This window comes from Melopsittacus undulatus, chromosome 6 (assembly GCF_012275295.1).
Source record: "Melopsittacus undulatus isolate bMelUnd1 chromosome 6, bMelUnd1.mat.Z, whole genome shotgun sequence".
In the NCBI taxonomy this organism is placed as follows: Eukaryota; Metazoa; Chordata; class Aves; order Psittaciformes; family Psittaculidae; genus Melopsittacus; species Melopsittacus undulatus.
Window position 1 is genome coordinate 2026669 of NC_047532.1, and position 17072 is coordinate 2043740.

At 49.2% G+C, this 17072-nt stretch overlaps 1 protein-coding gene across 1 annotated transcript; it reads left to right on the top strand.

The window, feature by feature from the left end:
- The first annotated feature begins 2474 nt into the window (after positions 1-2474).
- Positions 2475-5135, top strand: LOC101869570 (protein Wnt-11b-like). The gene is made up of 4 exons (XM_034064237.1): positions 2475-2637; positions 3026-3303; positions 3851-4143; positions 4920-5135. Exons 1-4 carry the CDS (start codon positions 2490-2492, stop codon positions 5092-5094), a joined length of 894 nt encoding a protein of 297 aa, XP_033920128.1. The 5' UTR covers positions 2475-2489; the 3' UTR covers positions 5095-5135.
- The last annotated feature ends 11937 nt before the right edge of the window (positions 5136-17072 follow it).

Consider the following 17072-nt stretch of genomic DNA (forward strand, 5'->3'; position numbering starts at 1 on the left):
ACCAGGAGTCCCAGCAAACAGTGCTGATGTTCCACCGGTGGCAATGTATCCCATTAGGTGTCCAGATCCAGGCAGGCGCCTGCTCAGTGCACTCTGAAACAGGGATCCATGGATGGTGGTTGCTGGCCTCCACATGCCCCTTGCAGAGACATCCCAGCTGTGTGCCCTGATGAGCAAATTTGCTTTTATCCTGTCTCTTTCTTACTCGTGATGAAAAATCATTCCTTAGCTTGACATAACTTTAGAGCCTTTGGTGTCAGTCCACAGGCATTAGGGAGAGGGAGGTTAATGGGATCAGAACCAGCCAATTGCAGGGACACAACTTCTTCTTTTCTCCCTGTCCTTTAATTAAGCCCCTTGTAACTGTGCTTGGGATTTGGGAGTGACCCCATTGCTTTCCTAGCAGGACCCTTCCTCATGGGCCATTGCTCCAGCACAATGCACCTCGGCCTTTTCATCCCAACGGAGTAGTTTGGGAAGGTCAACAATTCAAACTGGGTGTCCTGCTTTAATGCACATGGTAGCAAGTCAAAAGGAGGTCAAGAGAGAATGCTAATGAATACCCACTGGTGTCCTGTAAAGGGAAAGCACCTTCTAGTGAGAGGGGAAGTCGCACAGTGAGGGGGAAAGTGAAGGCTCTAAGTAGAGGCCTTCAACCTATGACTGCTTCCAAAAGAAGATAGTGTCAGCTGGGTTTGTCTCTCAAATGTCACCTTCCACTGTGGGAGAGCATCAACATACCTGGTTCCTAAAGGGCTTCACAGCCCCAAGGTTGTGCTTTTGGTTTTCTTCTTACAGAATGGAAAGATCCCCAAAAACACACCCCATGACAAGCATGTGCAAGCCATGGGAATGCTACCCCAGGCCAGCTCCTGCCCCAGCAGCACCAGTTTCCTGGCTGCATCACCTCTGCCAGCTGTACGATGGTCCCTGCAATGAAACTGGTTCTGCGGCTGATACCCGTGCCCAGTGCTGGCTCATGGATGTGCACACATCAGTTTGCTGGTAGCACCAGGCAAACTCCCCTTTGGGGCTGTCTGTGAGACAGCAAGTGCACTTTAACTCATTTCCTTGGTCTGGAGAGGCAAACTGCTGTGGAAGCTGGTGATGCTGTTTTCAGGAACCTGGAATTAGCAGTAAACATCAGCACTTAGTCCTGACCTGCAAAGCCCAGTAACAGAGTCAAAGCTAAGTCCTTGCTTTATCTGTCCCTCCTGCCCCCATGCACTTTGGGGTGCTAGAAGCAACAGAAAACCCAATGCCAACTCTAGAGTGGGGTGGGAAGTGCTGACAAGCTAAAGACAGCCCCATGCTGAGTTAGATCCTGCTCATACCAGATGTTTTCTAATGGGCATGTTGTGTTTTGGGCTGTTTCTCTAGTTTGAGCGGCAGGGATGTAGACTGGAGGGGGGAGCCCTGTCCCTGCAGCATCACCTGAAATGTGCTTGTGTGCTGCATGCTGAGCCCTTCCATATACCTCTTTCTGCTCACCCTCTTCCTCTGCAGTCATGAAACCCCAGCAGCTGTGGATGCCCTGACTGCACATGGCTCAGCAAGATGGTTTGTGTGCAAGCAAAGGGGCTGGAGCTGTGAGAGTTGGTGTCTAGGGGAAGGATTTCCCCACATGCAGTCCCAGCACAGCCTGTGGCTGGGTGTGCTCCAGACTGGTGAGGGGTGTCCACACCCTTGACTGACATGTGTACATCTGGAGCCTTGGTTACTGCAGAATAGTGGCTGTCCTCCAGCTCCGGAGATAGAGGCAGACAGCTGAGACTTTCACTCTTGCTGGGTCAAGGAAATGTATTTGTTAAAGCTTCTTGCAGAGAAAATAAGCACAAATCACAATCAGCCTGTGCCGATCCCTTCTGTGCCTTACTAATGCTCTCCCTTTGTGATTCCTGTTACATAGATGAGCTGTTACACGCTGAGCAGACACGTGTATTTGCTTTGTGACCCAGTGGCTCTCCTGAAGATGCCAAAGGTGAGACTATGGGGGCCTGTTGTGTCCAGCATCTCTGTCCTGGGGGTGGGGTGAGAGCACAGAGGGGTATGCAGTACCTGAGGCAGTGCTCCTCATCACCTCCCCATCACTTCCCAGGCAGTAACACCTGAACCCCATCAATCCCCAGCCTGCTGTGAATGGCACCGAAACCGCCTTTGTTCCCCTCCCTGGGGGGCAGGCCCGCGGCTATAAAAGGGGGCGGTGGCTCCGGTCCCAGCCCCATTCCCGGCTATGGGCCGCCCCACAACCGCGGCCGCGCTGCTCTGCCAGCTGGGGCTCTCCGCGGCTATCCAGTGGCTGTGAGTAGGGGAGGGTAACGGGAGGTGGGTATCCCCTTTGGGGTTCTTCTTTCGGGCCGGGTGCCCCATGGTCCCACTGACCCCCATCCTGTCCCCACAGCGGGCTGACGGAGAGCGGCAGTGGGGTGGCATGGAATGAAAGCCACCACTGCCGGCTGCTGTCCGGGCTGGTGCCCGACCAGCTCCAGATGTGCCGCAGGAACCTGGAGGTCATGCCCAGCATCGTCCGGGCCGCCGGCCGCACCAAGAGCAGCTGCCAGGAGACCTTTGCAGACATGAGGTGGAACTGCTCCTCCATCCAGCAAGCACCCAGCTTTGGGCCTGACCTGCTGAGAGGTAAAGGACCCTTCATCTGCTGTGTTAGGGCTCCAGTTTCTGCCCCATGTGGCTGTCCAGGCAGACAGCAGTGCTGTTCAACTGAGAGATGGCAGGTTTGCCTGTTTTGGAGTAAACTTACTGCCATACACTGGTATGTGCAACTTAAATCATCTGACAGGCAGTAACTTCTATTTCAAACTAAAAGCTGCTGAAGCCTTAAAAAAATGGGGTGGGGGGGGAAAAAGCAGGAGATATAATACAATAGAATATGTAATATAATGGGTACCACAGATTAAAAACACTGGGACTTGGGTATATTGTGTTGCAAGAAAAAAACAGCCTCATTTGCCTTGCGAGGAGTGTTGGCTGTGCAGGGAGGAAGGACATCTCCCCCTCTTCTTCCCAGGAACACGGGAATCCGCCTTTGTCTACGCGCTGGCCGCAGCCACCATCACACACTCCATCGCCCAGGCCTGTGCCTCGGGAGAGCTCCCTCTGTGCTCCTGCGGCTCCGTCCCCTCGGAGGTCCCTGGGTCAGGCTTCCGATGGGGTGGCTGTGGGGACAACCTGAGCTATGGCCTCCAGCTCGGCTCCGCTTTCGCTGACAGCCCCTTAAAGTCCAGCAAGCTGGGGAAACAAGCGCTCAAGGCCATGAATCTGCATAACAGTGCAGTGGGTCGGCAGGTGGGTACCGTGTCCACCCCATTGCTGCAGCTCAGGCACCTTACAAAGCCTGGGGGCAGAGGTGCCTAATGTAAGGCAGTAGACTCCAGCCAGGCTGTTGGGATGCTGTCCTTGAAGTCAACTAATTGGTTAAAACAGTTACATGTGTTTGCAGGGGCATCCCCACCCCCCCAAACATCCCTGCATCCTCTCCACAACCAGCACAAGACAATTTGCCCCTTTGCTCATGGGAAGCAGAGCCCATCCTGCCCCACTGCAGCTGGGCTCCCGTTGGAGCAGGGTTTCACACTTCATGCACTCCTGTTCCATAGCTGTCCTGCACCCATGTTGGCCAGGGAAGCCACCAGTGCCTCTGCGAGCTCCAGCTGGGAGTTCCCCAAGGAATGAAGTAGGGCTTGGTCCTTGATAGCCCCATTATAGTCATTTAAAGGTGGCAGTAAGCAGCAGAGCTTTTGAAACTTCCCATGGATGCTCTTGCAAATCAATGTGTAGTGTGGGTACCAAGAGACAGCAAAAGCCAATTAGTCTGTTTTCCTGTCCTCTGCAGGTGCTGAGTGACTCCCTGGACACCAAGTGTAAATGCCATGGTGTTTCAGGCTCCTGCTCAGTGAAGACCTGTTGGAAGGGACTGGCAAAGCTGGATGAAATAGCCTCTGACCTCAAGTCCAAGTACCTGACAGCCATCAAGGTGACCCATCGGCTCATAGGGCCCAGGAAGCAGCTGATACCCAAGGAAATGGAGGTCAGGCCAATGGAAGAGACGGATCTGGTTTATCTCATCAACTCTCCTGACTATTGCACACCGAATCTCCACCTGGGGTCTATGGGGACACAGGATAGGTAAGAAACTGCTGCACATACACTCTAACTCAGCCTTTAATTTCATCAGTGTCTGTACCATCAACATGCTCTGGGAAGCTGGTGTGGATGGGCAGTCCCCTATCAGATGGGGAAGGCACAGGGACTGCTGTGAACTCTTTGCATCTGAAAGCCCCAGGGAGGGTGGGAAGGCAGATGTCATTCTTACAGAGCTATGCAGGTGTAAAGGCAAAGGGAGAGCCCTCACTGAAAGCCTGTCAGCCTCTCTCCAGGACAGGATATATCCACTGCGAGGTCAGAAAGGGAAATGTCTCCTCTCCCAGTGCACCTTTGGGTGCTGTCTGCCAGTAACCAGAGCTGTTCAGCAGCCATTGGAGCCTGTGGTGCTTCCCAAATGTCTCCCTTCTGGAGTGATGCCAGGCAGCAGGGAGTTTTTAGAGGGATGGGGTAACCTGAAGGTTGAGCCAGGGCTGCCTCAGGCCTGGGGCTTACAATCATGTCAGACTTAGCAATAACAGCAGTTCCTGGTCCTGGCCATCCACCCTTCCTTCTCCATGAGGAGTTCCTGCCCCCAGCATGATACACAGGAGAGTGTGCCCAATCTCAGCCACAGCTGCTCAAACACAGCCACAGCAGCACAAGCTGATCTCAACCCCAGTTTGCAAGCAGACCTGTGCATCCACTGCCTCCTGGTGTAGGCAAGTGAGCTGTGGGAGGAGGCCTGGGCAGATAGCTGTGGTCAGCACCCCTCTATGGGCACGCTCCTCAGCTCCCACTTGTACATCCTTCTTTGGCAGGCAGTGCAACAAGACCTCCATGGGCAGTGACAGCTGCAACCTGATGTGCTGTGGCCGTGGCTACAACACCTACATGGAGGAGGTGGTGGAGAGGTGTCACTGTAAGTATCACTGGTGCTGCTACGTGGTGTGCAAGAAGTGTCGGCGGAAGGTGGAGAGATACGTCTGTAAGTAACACCAGAGGCGTTGTGGCAGGTAGGAGGACTCTTGCACTGGTATCCTCTGGAGATGATAGAGATGGAGACCAAACACCAGTCACAAGGGATGCTCTAAGCTGTGGCAAGAAGGGGGAATGCAGGAAGCCTGTGTGCCAGCATTACCATGGAAGACCTCAGACTGAGAGATGCCAGGAAGCCTAAGGGCAGAGGCCAACCACGCTCCATCTCTCCAGAGCAAGACAAAGGGCTGCCCTCCTGTAGCTGCTCAGGAGTGTCCAAGCCTCCATCTCCAGCTGGGGACAAACCATTTATCACTCCACATGCACAGGAGTGAATGGGGAGCCTGGGCTGCCATTGTCTCTTTGCAGGAGGCTTCTGACAGTGGCTTGAAAGCCAGGACTGATGGATGGGAAAGGGGGTAGCGAGTTGTCCACTGGGAGAAGGCTGCAGGGGATGAAAGCTGCTTTGGGTGAGGGGGTCATGAGCAACCCCTCTGGAGGTAGGTTTCCACTGTGGGCTCACCCAGTACTACTGACTGTTCCTCCTCAGGGGCAAACACTGGTCCAGTGCCCTTTGCAGCATCTGAAATGAATACCAGGCTTGACCACAAGGACCAGTTATACACAGGACCAGTTATTGCTTCAGGAAACAGAAGTCATTGATCCTCCCCATGACCTGCATTGGGATTACTGCTGCTCTCAGTGCTGACACATCTAGGGACAGGAGTGGTCCTGGGGACTGCTGAAGCAGGGCAGCATGGCAGAACTGTACCCAGCAGCCTTGTAGTAACAAGGTTTGTGCCCTCTGAGCTTCTGTTGGAGGTGGAAGCCTATTCAGTGCATGGCATGTTCATGGCTTGTCCGTCCTGCCCTTTTGTTTAGACCACTAAGGTCTTCAGCCCCCTCCTTCCACCTCCTTAATACCAGGTGTTCTGGCACTCTGGCCTGGAGAGAGGATGCAAGTGGTGAAATAAGAATGAGCCTTTAGTCTCTATACTTAATGTAAGTGGGATTCTGGTGTGTGTTTTATAAATAAATGTATTATATCTTATCCCTCTATGGTATGTTTCCTAGGATGATCTCCTTTCTCCATCTCCTTCTCAGCTGGTCACAGAGAAAGCAAGGCTGTGAGGAGAGCATAAAGCCCTGTGTCCATGCCCTTACATTGCAGCAGAGGGACCAGTTCAATTTTAACCCTTTCTGCTGCTCCTTGGCCCAGGTTTTCCTGTAATTACAGGTATCCCTCAGCCCCAGCTATTGTACCTATATGGAAAACCTGCTGGAAGGTTTCTGACTAGGCAGCAAGGAATACAGCTTCTTGAGTTTCAGCACTGGTGGCTGGGAACTGAGGCAGTCCAGGGTGGTTTTAAGATCCTTGTGAATGTGGGCTGGACTAGCCAAGCATACACTGTGGGAACAGCAAGGACTGGGGAACCAGGTGTTAGAAAAGGGTGAAGTTTTATGGTAAACTTAGTTATACTTGAAAGTTTGTATCAATAGAAGGCCTTTATATATTAACAAGTTGTAATTTTGCTGTTCTGTACCTTAGTTAACCTATAGCTGAACATCACAGTGGTAGTCCTAGCAGTAGAAATTAACACAGTCATATATGAAGAATGGTGCATGGGTGAATTTAAGAAAGCATTGTAAAACCTTATCCAAGCAGAACATACAGATTGACCAGAGGCAGCCAAGTGAAAACAAGAGAATGCTGGCATCCACATAATGATTGGGGCCTGTCCAAAGGACAGACAGGTGAAAAGGACGAAGCGAGGAAGACTGCTTACTTCATCTGAGGAAGACTCCTTACTTCATCAGGACGACCACCAGAGGGGGGCTGCACAAGCACAGAAGAGGCTGATGTCGTAATGGCCTGATGAGGCAATCCCTGATGCATATGTATTAGTTAAGGTAGCAATTTAGGTTGAATATGCATTTTAGTAAGGTATGGTGTGCCGACTTCTGGTGAAGCCTGGTCTGGTAAAGCCTGCCAGTTAGACGTGGCAAAGCTGCGCTTGGTTAGGCTAGGGAGCTCCCGGGGGGTAAGCCTAGGTGCTGTGCATTAGACAGTGGCATAAGCCCTGCAGGTTTGGCAAATCTGGTATTGGTTTTATGCTGCAGGAACAGCATTGGTTTGAGTAAGTGTTATAATATAGTGGCGTAAAGGAACTTGCTTCCTTAGGAATTTCTTCATACTCACAAAATGCCGTCAGTTCCCAAATCATCTCTGTTAGGCTGTCTTTTAAGCCATTGGAAGGAAGGGGGGTTTGGGCAAAGTATGTGGAAGAATAAGTTGATTGATTATTGTAATGTTTGGTGGACACAATATGAATTGGAAGATCAAGAAAAATGGCCTGAAAATGGAACTCTACAGTATAATCCTATACTGCAATTAATGTTGTTTTGTAAAAGAGAAGGAAAATGGGATGAAGTGCGGTATGTAGATCTTTAACTTAAGAAATAATAAGGAATGGCAAAAATGCTGTGGAATCATTGTTAAAACTAATGCAAATGAACAGTGTAAGGGATGTGTTGCTGAGAAAAGGTGTATTGGGTGTCTTGCTTTAGAAAACAGTTTGCAGCACCAGAAGGATGACGAAGATCTTGGTTTGGCAGTGGCTCCATCAGCCCCACTGGTAACAAATGAAGAAAGCAGGAGGAGGATGATAGCAATAGTGATCTCAAGGGTGAGAGTGGTCAGGGATGTAAGGGGGGACAGAAGGCAGGTCCCTCTGCCACTCCAGTCTCACACCGAACTCGTCAAAGGCGAGGACGAGAAAGAAAACTACAGGCTCATGTGCCCAGCATGGTGCTTGCACCCTTAAGAGAGGGAGTGGGAACAGAAGGGCCAGTATAGGTTAAAGTACCTTTTTCCCCTGGGGATTTGGTCATCTGGAAACAATCAGGGACATATAGGGAGAATCCTGATAAGATAGCCCGTGTAATGAAAATGATTTTGAAAACCCAACATCCAGATTGGGATGATATACAGGTGCTTTTAGACATGGATTCAACAGGGAAAGGAATGGTATTGCGGACTGCAAGAGAAAGGGTTAATGCAAAACAAGCGGTTGCCGGCAGGTATTTGTTGCTGCTGCCAAGCAGGCAGGCATTTATAGCAGCGTGTTTGTAGCTGCATAAAGCTACATAAAGAGTGAGTGACATTGGAGAAACAAAAACTAAGAGTTCAGTAGCCATGTTCAGAAGCCGCTCTCCAATTGGGCTCCCAGTGCTAACCCAGTGGAACTGCCAGGATGGACACTGCCACCGAGGAGTGCAAAACAAAACCAAACCAAACCTCTCAATCTATGGAAGTATTGGGGCAGTTTGTAACCTGGGGGTGAATCCAAGAGTTGGAGGAACAGATGGGTTGAAACTAGAACCGCTAACTGAAAAAGTGAGAGGGGAAACACAACCACAAGCTTTGTCAGACATCACCTAAGCAGCATCAGGGTGGCAGAGAAAGAAAAAGTGGGTAATGATACAGCAAACCCTGTTAAAGATGTGCAGTTTACTTCTGCAGCTGCTTCACATCCCATGTGCATCAGAATGCTTCTGCTTTAAGGAATCACTTTAACCTATTTCTCAAGAACTGATAACCTGGGAGAGGGAGTATATTTGTGTCCTCCTACCTACAGGTCCATGTGGCTGCCTGCAAAGTCTGTCAAGCCTTGCCATGAGCTGGACAGGAGTGGAAGAATTCGATGCATCAGCTACAGGAGCTGACTGTGAAAACCCCAAGCAGAATGAGATAGAGGAAGAGAAATATGAATGATTGCAAAACATCACCTGGGGGCAACTGAGAAGTAACAACTTCAATATGTGTGCTTGTAAATTATTAGAGGTTGTGATTTTGTGTGTAAAACCACCTGTATTTACTAGCCCGTACCTAACAAGAAGCTATACCTTATATTGTGTGGATTTATCACTTGTAAAAGAGATGTTAGAACATGCAAATGTACAGCAGCTGCTAGAAAGTGCTAAGGCAAAAGCTAGAAAGATTCTAATATGATGGTACTGTTATAAAGCAGGTAATGGAACAAATTAAGAAGGTGGGAGAACTCCACTGGTAAGAAGTTTCTTTGGTTAGTCCCTCGCTGCCATCAGCATCTTCAACATGCTGCTGCACTCTGTAATAGTTACTCTGCTAATGTAAGTCTATGTGTGCTTTGCTGTAGTAGTGACTTGTTACTGGATGGAGCAGGTGAAACTGCACTGACAACAAGGTGCAAGGACTGATGTTGACCAAACGCCTGCTACCACAGTCAAGGGCAAGACTGGGTTGGCCTCTGTGTTTGCCACCAAGAAGAACCTTTAGCTCCACTGCTGGCTGCAACCCAGCAGGCATGGAGTGGTGGGGACACATGTCGTGCCAGACCTGGATGTGAGGGATGGACTCCTCTGTTATCAGAGAGCCATCCAAGGGAAAAGGGACAGGCCCAGCAACCTGTGCTTGGCATATGTAGGAAATAGGACCTACTAAGTTCCTTAAATCTGTCTAGTTTTGAGTCTCTTTCCACAATAGCAATTGTGACATCTGAGAATAATAATGTTTTCACTTCCAGAAATTAACAGAACAATTATGTGTCAGGAGAAAGAGATAATGAAAACCATAACAGTGATAAAATATCAGGAAGAAGGTGTTTCTGGAGACCCTGCAGGTTTGGTATTAAAGTCAGTATGTGGAAGATACTGACATTCGCTATTTACTTCCATAAGAGGTGAATGGGAAAAGCATGTTTATAAAAAATAATTAGGATAGACAGACAGGAAAGGGTATGGGAATGTGAGAAAGGGAATAACTCAAAACAAAACTGGGACACAGTTTAGTCAATGAGTATTCTGCAGAAATTCCAATATACTGGAAACACACCTTGGTGGTTTAAATGGACAGGGAAGCAAAACGCAACAGGAAACATAACTAACTTGCTGTCCATGAATAAGGTTAGCTGAGATATTATCAAAAATGTTCCTTGGTGGAATTGTATGAGAATTCTGGATTGTGACACCCTGAAAAGATTACAATACTCCCAGTTAAGATTGCTTTAATGGTCGGGTGTGCATGCTGGGGACTAAAAATCGGAGGAAAACCAACTAACATCCCAGATAATTATACAGGCTGTAGGTATTCAGCAGTGCGTAGTATGGGACATGTTGGGCAGCTAGTGATGAAACCTGGACTACCCATCTATCCATGGAAGCTCCAGCTAAAGAAATTACTCTGGGACTACCTACTCTCGGTCCAATTTGATAGAAATCACCATTTAAAGGAAAATTGGAAACCCTTCAAATTTGAACAGGAGGAGATATAAATGATGATGATGATGACACTTGGCAGGAACCCTCCCCTGCCCTTGCAGTGAGAACGAGGATCTGGAGGAGATAGCCTCAGCTGATCTGAAGTACCTGCTGCCGGCTTTGCTGGGGGCTATGATGCTGAAGCAGGTGGACCCATCCGATGGAAGGCAAATGGGAGGTGCCTGCGTTGTGAGCTCTAACACAGGTAGGTTGGTACTTGATCAGGGTGAGACACCTTGCAGGTATATTTGTTTTCATAAATGTATGGCCTGCATCCAACTGAGGCAGTCCAGGATTGTTTTAAGATCCTTGTGAATGTGGGCTGGACTGGCCAAGCATACATTGTGGGAACAGCAAGGACCTGGGGACCTAGCATGGAATGTGGCCAAGCACTTGCATGGGATACGAGATTCCTATTCAGGCAGCCTTTGGAGAGAAAGGATGAGTCTAAACACACAGGTGCTGAGGAGAACCCACAGCACAAGGACAGGCAAATGAAATGGAAATCCAAGAGCAACTTCCTGCAGCTCACACAATGACCTTAAGAGTCTGGCAGCTTTGGTTTGCTTGCATGCACCTTGGCTTGTTTGTGGTTCGCACTGAATGGGGTTGGCTGTGTTCAGCCCCAAGTCCAGCTGTAGGATTACTCATTTCCATATTCATTCAATCATCTTTAATAGCCTCTGCTGGGTCACGGAATCAATTCATGAGCAATTGCAAGCCTCCATTTCATTGTCCCCTCCACTTAATGTGCTCCAGGTTTCTGGATTAACAGTGAATAAGAGTCAAAAATGGAAGGTGGCTTGAGACAAGTCTGGGAGGTGGAAGCTGAAAAGCTCAGAGGTGAAACCTATGAACCAAGTGAGTTAACTATCATTATCAGTTGTTAATGTGCCATTGACTTGAGCTGGCTGCTGACATCTAGCCTTTCCACAGTGACAGTAAAGCCACAGCTGCAAGGCTTCCATCACAGCTGCCCAAGGCCAAAAAGCTATCTTGAGGTTTCTCTTTTAAAATGCAATTAGGGGTTCATCACCAGCATTCCTCAGAAAACAGAGTCCTCAGCTGCCAGGCTGCAAAACAGCTGTAGTTCCTTTGTCCAGCAGAGGCCATGGAGGTACTTAATGAGGACTGCTTAAACACCTTTCCTATAGCCACCTCCTTATGCATCCTAGATCAGAGGGAAGTGAAACCGGGAGGGGCTGTGAACTCCACAGAGCATTGCGAAACTGGCTGGTGAGAAAAGAAACAGGGGAAGGACCTTGTGGAGTGAGAGATTCAGCCAGGAGGGTGGGAAATGGGATTTGCATTTGGTAACTGCAAACACACATAGCCTGGGGTAGAGGAGAGGAGGCACAATAGCTAGGAATGCCCTGGGGAGATGTCATGAGGCTCTCCTAGAGAGGTCCCATTTGAGTTTCTGCCTGGGAAAAGCAGGGTCAAGGGCTGAATATGCAGAGTCCTCTCCTCTTGATTCTTGCATCTCCACTACAAGCCCAAGAGCTCGGAAAGGACTGGAGAGGTCAATCAGCAGCAAGGACCTTTGGCTCCATTTGTGTCCTGTGGGAAATAGGAAGGCAATTAGTTGGAGGATGCAAAGAGTCAGGCTGGCAGGAAGGACCATGGTGGTGAGGTGACAGTTAAGTGACAGTGCTCTGAGTGGGAGGTGTTGTAACCTGGGCCCACACCTGGATTTAGCGGGACTGTGAGATATGCTGGGCTGGAAGAGCCTCCCAGGGAGCCAGAGCCATGGCAAGGAGTTGGTAGTACACAATGCATCTAGGGGGAACAAACCCCATGTTTGGCCCCAGGAGTTTAGGGGATCCATCTGACTGGATGCATTTTCTCTCTCTAACCCTCCTTGGACAGAAAAGCCAGCAGGAAGGTGCCGGAGGAGCATGGAGTCCTTCCCTCAGCCTGGGCTAGCACAAGCACCCTCTGAGGTAGAAAGATGGGAAAACCTGGTCCCTTATCTCACTCATCCAGCACCAGTCAGTGCAACACTATGTCAGAGAAACTGGTGCAAGAAGGCTTTCTGCAAGCAAGAAAGAAGCAATAAAGCCTTCTACACCTTTGCTTCCACCCCAAACATCTCCAGCTCTGGCAGGTAGCCCTTCAGGACCCAGACTAACCTAGGCAAGGACAGGAGCAGTCTCCCTGAAACCAAGAGCTCTGGAACAGCTGTGGCTTTGCAGCCCTTCAGACACTTTGTGGCACACTGCTTTTGCCCTGCTTTCAATCTCAATCCTCTCCAGACTGTGAAGGCTGCTGTCATTACCCCTGCTTCACCAGCTCTCACAGGCCCCATTGCTAATGTGATGGATCTACCTCTTTGACTTTCCTGTCATTAGCCATTCTTCCCAATGTCTCGTGGCATTTTGTTTCTCTGGCTCTCTGGAAATGAGGCTGCCCAGAGTCTCCATGCCCATGGCAGAAGTCTCTCTGGTGCTGTGAGCTGACATGGGAGAGATGGCTCTGAAATGGTTTGTGCATAGAAGAAAACCATCCCTCTACATGAAATGAGGTGAGAACCAGGCAACAGGTTTGCTCTGAAAAGCCTACTCTCAGCTACTGCTTTTAACTTGGGTTTCAAAGGAATAATGCTGATATGAATGTGATCATTGCCTGCTGTGCAGACGTGTGCAGGCAATGAAGTCTGGAGAAAGGTGAGTGATTTCCATGGGCTCTTTTGACTCTGCTGCTAAAGAGCAGAGTTTGCTGCTGGTTTGTTTGGGGTTTTTCCCCTTTTATTTGTTTAATCCTCGAGGGATGCTGCTTAACTTATTCCAGGAGGATACTCTGAGCCAGGGCAGCAAACTGCTGGTAATCAAGTAAGCATTTTGCAGGAGGAATGACTGTGTTCAAGGACTGTTCTGTGTGGTATTTCTTCCCCACAGCCTCGGATTGAAGCTCAAACCAGACCATGGCTCAGGACCTTCACCTGCTTTTTGCCTGTACTCTTCACAAAGGAAGCTGAGCCAAACAAGGAGGTGAGAGATGAGGCCATAGCCTGAGGGCTCAGCTCTTGATCAACATCTGTACTGCTGTAAATATATGGGGGATGTTGCTTTGACCTTTGATATGCTTGGTGCCTACACTTACACAAGACACAAACATGAGAACAGCTTATATATAAGGAAACCCCCCCGCATCTCTGTTCTCCTTTATTTCTGGGGTGTTCAGCTACATCATGATGCCCCAAGGATGACAACTAATAATAGGGATTGTCCTTATAGGGATCTTCAGCTGAGGGACAGGGACAAATCAGCATAGGTGAGTAAGGGTCATAAGACCAGAGGAAGAAATATGCTGCTGATTGAGGGCCTTTGGGCAGAGCTTGAAGGAGGGTTGCAGCAATGGCTGTGTGAGGTTCAGAGGGGAAGCAGATCTCCACCTCTTCCCCTAGGCTGGCCAGGCTGGCATGCCTTCCATCTCTGAACCCTGTACTTCAAGTTGCTCAATCAGAGTGGAGGAATCCAATGACACCAAGGTGCCCTGGACACCTTGTTGAATCACTCAATAGCCACATCTTCCCTTTGAGCACTCCTGGAGATGCTGCCTGCAAGGTCTATCAGAAGGTGAGTTAAGGCAGGGAGTGAACTGCAGAACAGTCTCCTCCCCATTGCAGAAGCTGACGTGGGACCATGAGCCACTGTGGGTTTGCCATCCAAGTGGGCTTTCCCAGAAGCATCCTCCCACTGTCCTGGAACTGGGGCCCTACAGATTTAAGGACTTTCTCATCTTGCATATATGCTGGCTGTGACCACTATGCATGTGCTGTGTGGTTGAATAAGGAGTTTCCAGGCATCCTTCAGTCTGGCTGGAGTCGCACTGTGTGCTGTAGGACAACATGCAGAAGCTCTAACGCCTTCCAGGAAGACTGATGAACATCCAACATGCTGGAGCTCTTGCAAAGCACCAGACAGGCCTTCTGGATGTACATGGCCAGATGTTCCACATATGTGCATCAAATGCAATGTACCGTGGTGATAGGTTTCACTATCTATATAATGAAAAGCACACAGGCATGTTTCATGTGTGGAGATGGAAATGTAAGAACTGTCCAGAAGCTGAGGCTGATCCCTAGGCATTTTCTTCATGCCCAAAACCTACCTGACCCAGACATCTGGCAGACCTGGGAATGGGAGAGACTGATCCCAGCTTGCCAATGCTTTGGGAACTCCCCCTTTTCACATGCAGTGGGACTAATCACAGCTACTATTCCTGTAGTCTCCAGCTTGAGGCCCATTGTGGTGTCAATAGGGACTTGCTGAGTAATTATACCTTCCAAAGAAGCATTTATTTTTCCCTTGTGTTGAGAACATTAACTCTGTCATTAGAAAGGGCAGCTCAAAACCCCAGTCCTGCCAGGTGGACCACAGGCAGGAAGAGAACAACACATGTGGGTATGTGCAGAGCAGGCTGCAAGGAAATCTGGTCACTAACCCTTACTCATTTCATGCTCCCAAAGGTATAAATGAAACCTATTCTTGAACAGTTGGGACAGCAGACAAAAAAGGGGCTGATTAGCTCCTAGCAAGGAGATTCAAGAGCTTCCAACCTACTAACCCACTTGGGTCTTAGGGGGAAAGCCTTCTACAGCCCACAGGAAACCAGTCTTCACACGGATTCCTATTCTTTTGGTCTGACTTCCCTGGTGAGTCTCAGTAATGTGCTGCTCATGGCCTGCCCTATGCTGCCTCCAGCAATCTGGGTCTAAACTACCTCTGCTCCCACCACCCCTGCTTTTGAGGGCAGGAGTGGTGAGATGCACTGCTCCATCATCAACTGGTACACTGCTCCATCATCAACTGATACACTGCTGAGATACTCTGCTCCATCAACTGATACACTGCTGAGATACACTGCTCCATCATCAACTGATACACTGCTGAGATACACTGCTCCATCATCAACTGATACACTGCTGAGATACACTGCTCCATCATCAACTGATACACTGCTGAGATACACTGCTCCATCATCAACTGATACACTGCTGACATACACTGCTCCATCATCAACTGGTACACTGCTGACATACACTGCTCCATCATCAACTGGTACACTGCTGAGATGCACTGCTCCATCATCAGCTGGTACACTGCTGAGATACACTGCTCCATCAACTGATACACTGCTGAGATACACTGCTCCATCAACTGATACACTGCTGAGATACACTGCTCCATCAACTGATACACTGCTGAGATACACTGCTCCATCAACTGATACACTGCTGACATACACTGCTCCATCATCAACTGATACACTGCTGACATACACTGCTCCATCATCAACTGATACACTGCTGAGATACACTGCTCCATCAACTGATACACTGCTGACATACACTGCTCCATCAACTGATACACTGCTGACATACACTGCTCCATCATCAACTGATACACTGCTGACATACACTGCTCCATCATCAACTGATACACTGCTGAGATGCACTGCTCCATCATCAACTGATACACTGCTGAGATACACTGCTCCATCAACTGATGCATTGCTCCATCATCAACCTGTTCACAATTACTTGGAAAGCAAGCCTGTGAGCCCCTGTGAGAGGTGGAGATCTCTGAGAACACCCTAAGGAGAGGTTTGCTATAGATTAAACATAGATTTCCTACAGGAGGGTGATCTGTGAAGTGCTCTGACAGTCTCTGTGTAACACTAAGGATAACACTCCGGAGGAGCTCATTCCAGCAGTCTCTTTTGCTCTGATCCTTACAAGTGCTGCTGAAGTGTTGAATCTTTGTGGTTACAGAGGGTGATGATGTGATTGGTGTACTGTAGCTTTTAACTAATACATATGAAGGTGAAATGTGCTGTGCTGAGGGGTATTGCTCTGATGGAAGTGAGCTGGTTGCAATTGCTGGGTATGCCAAAGCATGCTGGTGGAGATCAAAGGGCTGTAGATTCCTGGCCCCAGGCCACTTCCAATCACAATACCCATCACTTATCACACTGCTGGACACAGCCTTGCTGTTCACCTCCTGCCTGGCGTGCAGGAGCAGCACAGAATGCAGTCAGCTCTTGCCATGCCTCCCATTACCAGGAGATAGGAGATAGGAGATACTCAGGGCACACTGAGCGAGCATCTAAACCCACAGCTCTTGTAGTTTGTATGAGAGACTTTTTATTGACCTATCTCAGTAGGTATGAAGAAAACAGAGTAAACTGATTCATTCTTGGAGTCTGAGTGCTTCCAGCAGGCCCTGAATTACTATTACGTTTCTCACATGTAGGTCAAATTCATGTGCTTCTAAGGGACCAACATCATAGAAACAATCACAGAACTGTCTGTAATGGAAGGGACCTTAAAGCTCCTCCAGCTCCAACCCCTGCCATGGGCAGGAACACCTTCCACTGGAGCAGCTGCTCCAAGCCCCTGTGTCCAACCTGGCCTTGAGCACTGCCAGGGATGGGGCAGCCACAGCTTCTCTGGGCACCCTGTGCCAGTGCCTCAGCACCCTCACAGGGAAGCACAACTTCTGAGTGTCTGAGCTAATTCTTCCCTCTGCCAGTTTATCTTTATTTGCTTATTTATCGCATCTAAACCCCCATCTTTAACCCTTGCCTGCCTTAATACCTTTTAAATGTCGGAGACATTGTAAGAAGGAGCTAAGCCATCAGAGCCGAAGCTGCCAAGATGGCGGCACCCTCGCGGTGCCCTCACCAAGATGGCG

What these genes read in the sequence shown, in the direction of transcription:
- LOC101869570 (XM_034064237.1), top strand. Translation starts at nt 2,490, where the DNA reads ATGTGCCGCAGGAACCTGGAGGTCATGCCCAGCATCGTCCGGGCCGCC. An exon ending in TGGGCCTGACCTGCTGAGAG is followed by an intron (nt 2,638 to 3,025) that starts GTAAAGGACCCT and finishes TCTTCTTCCCAG; the next exon opens with GAACACGGGAATCCGCCTTT. An exon ending in TCTATGGGGACACAGGATAG is followed by an intron (nt 4,144 to 4,919) that starts GTAAGAAACTGC and finishes CTTCTTTGGCAG; the next exon opens with GCAGTGCAACAAGACCTCCA.